This window comes from Galeopterus variegatus, unplaced genomic scaffold (assembly GCF_000696425.1).
Source record: "Galeopterus variegatus unplaced genomic scaffold, G_variegatus-3.0.2 Scaffold14928, whole genome shotgun sequence".
NCBI lineage: Eukaryota > Metazoa > Chordata > Mammalia > Dermoptera > Cynocephalidae > Galeopterus > Galeopterus variegatus.
In genome coordinates this window covers 13,474-22,953 of record NW_007741039.1, presented here as the reverse complement: position 1 = coordinate 22,953, position 9,480 = coordinate 13,474, and the positions used below count along the sequence as shown (strand labels likewise).

General features: G+C 38.4%; 1 protein-coding gene across 1 annotated transcript; it reads left to right on the top strand.

Annotated features, from left to right (window-relative positions):
• Positions 1-5,049: 5,049 nt before the first annotated feature.
• ERRFI1 (ERBB receptor feedback inhibitor 1) lies at positions 5,050-9,126 on the top strand. The gene is made up of 3 exons (XM_008563797.1): positions 5,050-5,258; positions 5,371-5,447; positions 6,467-9,126. Exons 1-3 carry the CDS (start codon positions 5,137-5,139, stop codon positions 7,645-7,647), a joined length of 1,380 nt encoding a protein of 459 aa, XP_008562019.1. The 5' UTR covers positions 5,050-5,136; the 3' UTR covers positions 7,648-9,126.
• Positions 9,127-9,480: the final 354 nt, after the last annotated feature.

Below are 9,480 nucleotides of genomic sequence, written 5' to 3'. Positions count from 1 at the left end.
ACGTTGAAGCCAGGCTTCCTGATTTAAGTCTTGGCCTCACATTTCACCATGATCTCCAGCAAGTTCCTTACCTCTGTGCTGGAGGCCTCATCTGTAAACAAGAGTAGTAATAGTACCTACCTCAGAGTGTTGTTGAGAGGATTAAATAAGTTAATATACATAAAGCACTTAAAACGGTGCCTGGCAGATGAGTGTCCAGTGAATGTTAGTTATTATCAATGATTTTATATTAATTGTAACAATCTAGAGTTATCCATTTGGTGACATAAATGTTAAGTTTGAGATTTTAAAGACTGGCTTCCAATCAGACCATTGTGCTCATTGTCATTAAAATTAGCATAGAATTCACATTTCTTTTACAATCAGAAATCTATTACGGGTGTGTCGAAAAGGAGTAATATTTTTCCATCGTGTGTGTGTGTGTGTGTGTGTGTGTGTGTGTGTGTATTGCTACTGATCCTATTACTCTGTAGGAAAAGTGTGAAGAACAAAAGAGTAGACTCTTGCTATCACTAAAATTATGTAGGAGACTGAGTGAATCAAAAGGCTCTTGATTATGGGTAGTTGTACAAATAGGTTTTTTGTTAGCTTGCCATTTCTTAAGATACTTAGAAAGTATTTTGAATTATTGAAGAAATTGTCATTTAATTTTGATTTTGACAGTCTGAAGATAAATTATTTTCTTTCTTGCCTCTATTTTCATTACCTACAAATGGATCATTGTACTTAAAATGGGCATGCTTAAGAGCCTCTGGGGATCATTTAATTTTGATTTTGACAGTCTGAAGATAAATTATTTTCTTTCTTGCCTCTATTTTCAGTACCTACAAATGGATCATTGTACTTAAAATGGGCATGCTTAAGAGCCTCTGGCGGGTGGAGCTGCAGATACGGACACAAATGTTCACATTTACCACATTGAACTACATTTTAATATTTACTGAAACCATCAGGTTTTGCTTGAATTCATGCAGGAGTAATAACTTGCCTCCCCCTTTTTTTGCCTATCCCCAAATCATAGCCTATTAAAATGAAACCTGAAAAACTGAATTGGAGCCTTTGTTTTTGAAGAATTGGCAAATTGTTCTTTTGCTTTCAGTAAATAAACTCAGTTTACACAGCACTATAACTATCATAAACACTGAATATGTTAGGTGAATATCAAATCAGTAAGTTTTCTCAGATTATTAATAAAATTTTATAAAACAGCTTAACCGAATGTTCAGTGTGTCAAATAGCCTGGCTATTAGTGCTTTAGACACTAATCACAATAAAATTGGTTGGGGGAGGGGTTTCCCCCCATTTCCCCAAAGGTGATTATGTGTAGACATTTTTTAAATGGACATAAACATGCAGGCATTCTTATATTTGGCGAGGATCTAAAATCATGGAATTTGTCATGTTCCTAAGTCAGTTTCTTTTTATAAATTTTTGCTCTAAATATAGTTACCTTGTATCTTCCCTGGATATGGAAGTAGTTTTATGTAGGTAATTGTTAAATGCAGCTGTAAAGACCATTTATCATCCTGAATAAACAGAAATCAGGTTCTAGAACCAGAATGAAAGAAGGAAATTACATCACACTCTTAAATAAGGAAGCACTGGGCAGAACTGGATGAGTTGTATGACAAAAATGTGCCCCTCCTCCTCTTGTGGATTGCTTGTGAGGTTTAATGAGACCTGGTGGCAAGGTAAGCATATCTAGGTTACTGCCTTAAGGTAGCCTGGTGGTTTGTTGGTGTTTTTTTTTTTAAAGCAGTTTCAAAGACTATCCTCAAGCTAAAGGCATGTGATTTCACCTTAATAAAGAAGGTACAATGTGCTTTTTGGTGTAAGATTTTTAGAGGAAAATGACTGTAAATTTAGCAGCAAAAAAACAGTAGGTGCATTGTAATCTGGAAGGAGTAGTGTGTAAGAGGAGGTAAAATTCATTCTTTTCACAAAGCACACTAATTGCTTCAAGTATACAGTAACAGAAACCCATTTAGAAAGTTATACTGTTAACCACTTAAGCTTATAATCATTAGTCAATCTGCAGACTGTCCACTTCAGATTTTGGAAATGCATTTAATAAAAACTCTTTCCTGTTATTTATTCTAAACCTGTTACATTACTATTGGGCAGCATCATCTCTCCAACACATGTTTATACCTTACAGGTCTTCTGCTTTTTCCCTTAGCGCTTCACCAAATTACAGTATGTGTGCATCTTTCATGTAATTACTTTTTTAAAAATGAGATGAATATTTTCTCAGTATCCATTTATTAAATATTTAATAGAGATGAATGATCTACAGGGAGAAAACATAAGTCAGACATCAGTCCTATCCTAGAAGATTTGAAGGGAGGGAGGGGAATTGGGACAGCACAAAAAACCGAACAGAGGAGACGCCGCTCTGGCTTTTCATAGAAGGGAGAGCTCAGTTTATGGAGAAAATAGTATAAGAGTTGGCCTTAAAGGATAAATTGAATTCCAACAAAGATTTGGGGAAGAGAGAAGCGAGCACTTGAAAGAGATAGAGTAGGGGCATGTTGTGGTGTCCTTAAATGCCAGGCTAAGGAGGTTTTATTTAGGAGCCTTTGAAGGCTTTTGAGCAGAGGAAGATCTTAGTTTGAGCTGTAATTATGGAATATTGATAAATAGGGTGGGTTGGATATTTTCAGACCCTACGCAGAACGGTGTCAGTGAGTGGAAGGATAGGTTGAAAAACAATGTAGAAACAGTCTATGGGATTTGACAATTGAATGTATATCAACAGTAACTCAGGTTACAAACACTCTTTAGAAGTGTGATCTTAGACCATGAACTGGTTTGGGGAGGGGGTATGAAGCAAGGGAGAAAGGAGGAGTTTGGTTTGTAGAGTGTGAGATGCCAGAGGACCATCCAAGTGGAAAGATTATCACCAGACAATAGGAAATGCAGCTTGAGCTGGGCTGGAGTTATGGATTTGGAGCTGTCTGTGTGTTGAAGCTATATAGAAAGCTTTTAGGAGGGGAGTTGTATGGAGAGAAAATAAACAGTATGGTAGATAACACATTGCTTCATTTCAGTAATCTACAGACTAACCCTCAAAAGACCTCCCAATAATTTAGATTTCTTAAATGACAGATTTTTCCTGTCATTATCATATGTCTTTCAGAGGCTTATTTTTAAAAAATAATGCTTGACTATTTGAAACAATATTTAAAACCTATCATAAAATCTCAGCCTAGCATATTAAAACAGCTGAGAGTAAGATGCAGAGAATCAGTAATTGGGATCTGTCCTCCTTACTTTGTCCCTGAAATCTTTAACCTGTAGAACATTACTATCTACATTCCTTTTTAATGCAAAAAATATATGATAAACACTTGTATTGTCTTAAATATTTACCTTTTTAAAAAAAACACTATGCCTTACATACTATATACATTCAGTTGATACTGATAATAGTAATTAGATGGTACTGTACAATCATTCATTCAATAAACATTCACTTATTGAGCACCTACTAATGTTCCAGTACTGATGATTAAAAGGTGATTGGGACACAGCCTCTGTTCCTGAGCTCACCATCTAGTGGGAGGTAACAGATTTGTAAATAATAGATCTGAAGTTGCTGAGCAATTAAATTTTAAAAACTTATGTACCCCTCCCCCCAGCAGACGTGTCATAGTCATCTTCCCGTCATTCTCACTGCTCAGCATCGTGCCCAGCACTTGGTAAGTGTGCAGATGCTTAGTGAGAGAATGAGAGTGTTATAGAGTATACAGGTATGCATATCCCAAGGGGGGTCAGTGTTACACAGATACAGTCACGTGTCGCTTAATGACAGATGTATGTCGTGAGAAATGCTTCGTTAGGCAATTTTGTTGTGCAGACATCACAGAGTGTACTTACACAAACCTAGAAGGTATAGCCTACTACGCACCTAATATTTAAGGAAAAAAAGCCTAAACTTGTAAGTAAACATGAATATCTGAAGACAGCAGAGACTTTTGCTAATTAACACTTGTATCATGAATAACAGAAAAGGAAAATTGAAAAGAGGCTATGGGGATCCAGACATGTAACATCTGACAAGGGAGGGGGGTTCCTAAGGTTGAGGAAAGTCTAGTTTAAGAAAAACGTGTTTAGCCTTTATAATCCATGCCTTGCAGCCAGGTGGGACATGAATTTACGAGGCTTTTCACAAAGGAGAATGTGAAGAATGTACCTTCAAGTTTGTCTTTAAAAGGAAGGCAGGAGCCTGGCCCAGGCATCCACTGAGGCGAGTTATTTACGAGGCTTTTCACAAAGGAGAATGTGAAGAATGTACCTTCAAGTTTGTCTTTAAAAGGGAGGCAGGAGCCTGGCCCAGGCATCCACTGAGGCGAGTTATCTTGCAGAACTTGATTTTTACAGGATAATGGAAATTAGTATCTTCACTTATTACTATTTCTTCCTTGAACGAGTAATAACTGGAGAATTTGTCTTCCTGTGGCCAGCCCTGAAATATAGAATCCAAATAAATGCTAGGCTGTGGGGCAGTCGGGTGCCAATACTATAGAATCTCTTATTTAATTTCAGTGTTGGGTTTCAGTGAATATTAGTTCTGCAGCATAAAATATGGTATTTTCTGAAATTACTTTCCTAGCTTGGGGAAAATAAGCAAGATTCACTTGTGCTTCATGCCCAGTACAACCGTGCCTTAGAAGGTTGGCTTAATAGGTTAGAGGAAGGTTTGTGTGCTTTGGCAAGTGAGCAGGATTTGTTGTGCAACTCTCAGGCTCTGCAGTAAGAGGTCTGCTTTTGCTGGCAATCGATTGTTTCTCATTTTGCTGAAACATTTCCAGTCTTGGACTAGTATTTGCCAAAAAATATATATACATATTTTTAGTGTCTACATTTACATACCCTCATGAGAAGAATTAGTTATCTAAGAAATAAGTGAAAGTCTATGGCTAAATTCCTCTATTCAGCATCCCCCCAAATTCTCTAATATTAGCTATTAATGCTGTAATTTAGACTATCCTAATGGAGGTATTTCTGAATTGTTTCCTTTATCTTCTCATCTTTTCTCTACCCCACCCCCACCTCTCTAGGGAATGAAAGCTACTGGTTGACTTAAAAATCTCTGGGCTTCACGAGTTTGGAGACATCCCAGAATAAGGCACAATGTCAACAGCAGGAGTTGCTGCTCAGGAGATTAGAGTCCCATTAAAAACTGGATTTCTGCGTAATGGCCAAGCCATGGGGAGTATGAAGACCTGCTGGGGCAGTCGCAGTGAGTTTAAAAAGTAAGCAGAGAATGTAGTGCCACCGTAGTCTGTATAAATGCATGACGTTAAAATGAGATAGAGAATATGATTGCTACTTGTTTATGACCAAGATGTTTTCCTTTCCTTTCAGTAACTTTTTAAATCTTGATCCAATAACTATGGCCTACAGTCTGAACTCTTCTGCTCAGGAGCACCTAACATCTATTGGTATGTATTCTGATGATCTGAGTGCAGTGAGCATTTGAGAGCAGTCTGGATTAGTATTAGCTTGTCCTCCAGCATGATTTTTTAAGTGAGGAAACCTGAACTATTTCCAACGGTAGTCTGACCCCTAGTGGCAACACATGCTGAAGATGACCAAACTGTTGTACTCTGCTACCTTTATACCTGCGTCACAGATTTCTAACTAGAACTATTTGTGCAAGTGTGATCTTTTAAAATCAAGAATTAGTTCTCATCCCAGCTATGATGCATACTTAACTTTCCTAGTGGCAACACATGCTGAAGATGACCAAACTGTTGTACTCTGCTACCTTTATACCTGCGTAACTGATTTCTAACTAGAACTATTTGTGCAAGTGTGATCTTTTAAAATCAAGAATTAGTTCTCATCCCAGCTATGATGCATACTTAACTTTCAGAAACCTTGAACAAGATCTCTCATCTTTCTTACTAATATTGAGTGCATGTTTGAAAGTAATAGATGAAAGTAGTATGAATGTTAATCAAAACTTAGAAAATTGTGTGTATATAGTACTTTTAATGTGAACCTTGTTCCTTAGATTTTTGTCAAGAGCTGCTCATCAGTTGAACATATTGCAAGGGAGTAAGGGCCTTATCTCATTCATGCCCTGCGTGCCTTGTAATGTCGCATGTCTTAAGTGGCCAGGCTGGTGCAGTATGGCATTCATGTAAATTATATGCTGTTGCTCTTCTGCGAATTTTCCACACGTCACAAAACTTGCCTGAGATGTGTGGGTGTGCACTGTGCACATGTCCAGGGAGATAGAAGAGATAATTTGTTCTTTGAACCAGATTATGTGCGTTAACAACCTTCTGGTCTCTAATTACACCTGTGATTGTTGCATGGGTGTTTTCAGGGTGAAGGCAGTCAAGTATTTCACTAATAGTTTAGGTTAGGAGTCTAGGTAGCTAGGGCTTTCTCCACCTCATACAGGTGGGGGGAGGATTATTGATCTTTTATTAACATCTCTTATTCATTCTAGGGCACACTTCAAAATCTGCTCCAATGAATGGCCACTACTTTGCAGAAAATGGTCCATCTCAAAAGTCCAGCTTGCCCCCTCTTATTATTCCCCCAAGTGAAAACTTGGGACGTGAGGAGGATCAGGTTGTATGTGGTTTTAAGAAGCTCTCAGTGAATGGAGTTCGCACTTCTACTCCTCCACTCACACCCGTAAAAAACTCCCCTTCTCTTTTCCCCTGCGCAACTCTTTGTGAACGGGGTTCTAGGCCCCTTCCACCACTGCCGATCTCTGAAGGCCTCTCTCTGGATGAGACAGACTGTGAGGTTGAATTCCTAACTAGCTCAGATACAGACTTCCTTTTAGAAGACTGTACACTTTCTGATTTCAAGTATGATGTTCCTGGCAGGCGCAGCTTCCGTGGGTGTGGACAGATCAACTATGCATATTTTGATACCCCAACTGTTTCTGCAGCAGATCTCAGCTGTGCATCTGACCAAAACGGAGGTGTCCCAAATCTAAATCCTCCTCCACCTCAAACCCACCGAAGATTAAGAAGGTCTCATTCAGGTCCAGCTGGATCCTTTAACAAGCCAGCCATAAGGATATCCAGCTGTATACACAGAGCTTCTCCTAACTCCGATGAAGACAAACCTGAGGTTCCCCCCAGGGTTCCCATACCTCCTAGGCCAGTAAAGCCAGATTATAGAAGGTGGTCAGCAGAAGTAACTTCTAGCACCTATAGTGATGAAGACAGGCCTCCCAAAGTACCACCAAGAGAACCTTTATCACGGAGTAACTCCCGCACGCCAAGCCCTAAAAGCCTTCCGTCTTACCTCAATGGGGTCATGCCCCCAACACAGAGCTTCGCCCCTGATCCCAAGTATGTCAGCAGCAAAGCTCTGCAAAGACAGAACAGCGAAGGGTCTGCCAATAAGGTTCCTTGCATTCTGCCCATTATTGAAAATGGGAAGAAGGTTAGTTCGACACATTATTACCTACTACCTGAGAGACCACCGTACCTGGACAAATATGAAAAATTTTTTAGGGAAGCAGAAGAAACACACGTGAGCACCCAAATCCAGCCATTACCTGCTGACTGCAATATGGTTGCAGCCACAGAAAAGCTGGACTCAAAAGCAAAAATGGATCTGGGAGGCCATGTGAAACGTAAACATTTATCTTATGTGGTTTCTCCTTAGACTTTGGGGTCATGGTTCAGCAGAGGTTACATAGGAGCAAATGGTTCTCAATTCTCCAGTTTGGTTGAGATTCACAGAAAAATCAGATTGCAAATAGTTGAACTCTGTCTTAATGACAAAGAATTGGAGCAGTTATGAGGTGCTGTATGCTGAGAATCCCTGATTTTGTTAGTGTTGGACAAAAGTCTGTTCAAGTCTATAATTTAAAGATGTGATGGTGGGGAGGGGAGGATGGGGAAACTTTTATATATGCATACATTATATACCTATATATAAACTTGTGGTATAACCATAGACCATAGTTGCAGGTTAACCGATTAGCTACTATCTTAGAGTAATATATATTCAGAATAATAAAAACTCAAGTTGGAGAAGTGACTCCTGATAGACTGAAATTGAGCAAATGGAAGAAAATACAGTATTGCTTAGATGAGAATCACAAAAATTATTTTCATTTGGTAAGTTTGAAGATTTCTGGCTTTTAGGCCGTTCTATTTTGTTTCATTTATTTTTGCAAGCAGTCTTCTCCACTGAGCGCACGGTATACGTTCTTTACCATAACGGTACCTGCCTGGTTTAAAAATCATCCCAAGCCCTAGTACTTCCAGGTTTTGTTTTTTGTCTTACAGGGGGCGGGATAGCAGTTTACTTGGCCACCATATACATATACATGTCTCACGTCTTGAAAATGAAAAGATAATGGAATTAGTGAATAATTTTTCCTTACAATTCCTGCTTAATCCCACCCACTCAAATGGCCCATTGTAGTATTGGTCTCGCAGAGACAGTGGGATACGGTAGATGAATTGGGAAAGCATTCTAGTCGCCAGTGTTTAGGATATCAGCTTTACAAAATGATGAAGCAATTAGCTATGTGATTGAGACTTATTGTGTGGAGTTGTCTGTTTTTTGTTTTTGTTTTTTTAGACTGTATTAATAAACAGATACAACACAAGCTGGCCTTGTGTTGCTGGTTCCTATTCAGTATTTCCTGGGGATTGTTTGCTTTTTAAGTAAAACACTTCTGACCAATAGCACAGTATGTCTTAATAGCAGAGGTCACATCAGCTTCTTTCTGCTCTGGGAACTCTCACGGCTAGCTGCTTTGCGGCCTCACCTGGATTCAGTGAGACATGTAGCTTGTGTTCATATTGTCCCATCCTGCGATGTATTTGTTTTGTAGAGATAAGCACAAAAGAGAAGGTGCTCGCTAACAGAGGTACATTACTACAATGTTCTCTCAACAGTTAAACAAGCTGTTTACAGTTTAAACTGCTGAATGATATTATTTGAGCTATTTAAAGCTTATTATATTTTAGTATGAATTAAATGAAGGTTAAAACATGCTTTAGAAAAATGCACTGATTTCTGCATTTGTGTACAGTATTGGACAAAGGATTTTATTCATTTTGTTGCATTATTTTGAATATTGTCTTTTCATTTTAATAAAGTTATACTACTTATTTATGATACCGTTAATAATGTTTCTTGCCTAAACTCTTATAAAATGTCTCAATTAACTTGACAGCATTATCATTTTTAAGTACAAAGGGAGATCTTTGAAATTTAATATACATTTGAAACACTTATTCTCTAAAATGACAATTTGAGCAACTTTAAGTATTATAAAAGCATACAGTGAAAATGAACTCTCTGTATTACCTTTAGCAATTAAGAGAGTGAGCTTGATTCTGGTGTTACTATCAAAACAACTATACTCTGGGTGGGGGAGGTCTACATCAAGGACAATGTGAGGGAAGAAACCAGCTTGATTCCTAGACTTGACTCATATTGAGTTTAGGGTGAGATCCAGATTATTCTGGGCTCTTTGGG

Coding starts and splice junctions, on each gene's coding strand:
- ERRFI1 (XM_008563797.1), top strand. CDS start 5,137: ATGTCAACAGCAGGAGTTGCTGCTCAGGAGATTAGAGTCCCATTAAAA. Junction 5,259..5,370: donor AGTCGCAGTGAGTTTAAAAA/GTAAGCAGAGAA, acceptor CTTTCCTTTCAG/TAACTTTTTAAATCTTGATC. Junction 5,448..6,466: donor GGAGCACCTAACATCTATTG/GTATGTATTCTG, acceptor TATTCATTCTAG/GGCACACTTCAAAATCTGCT.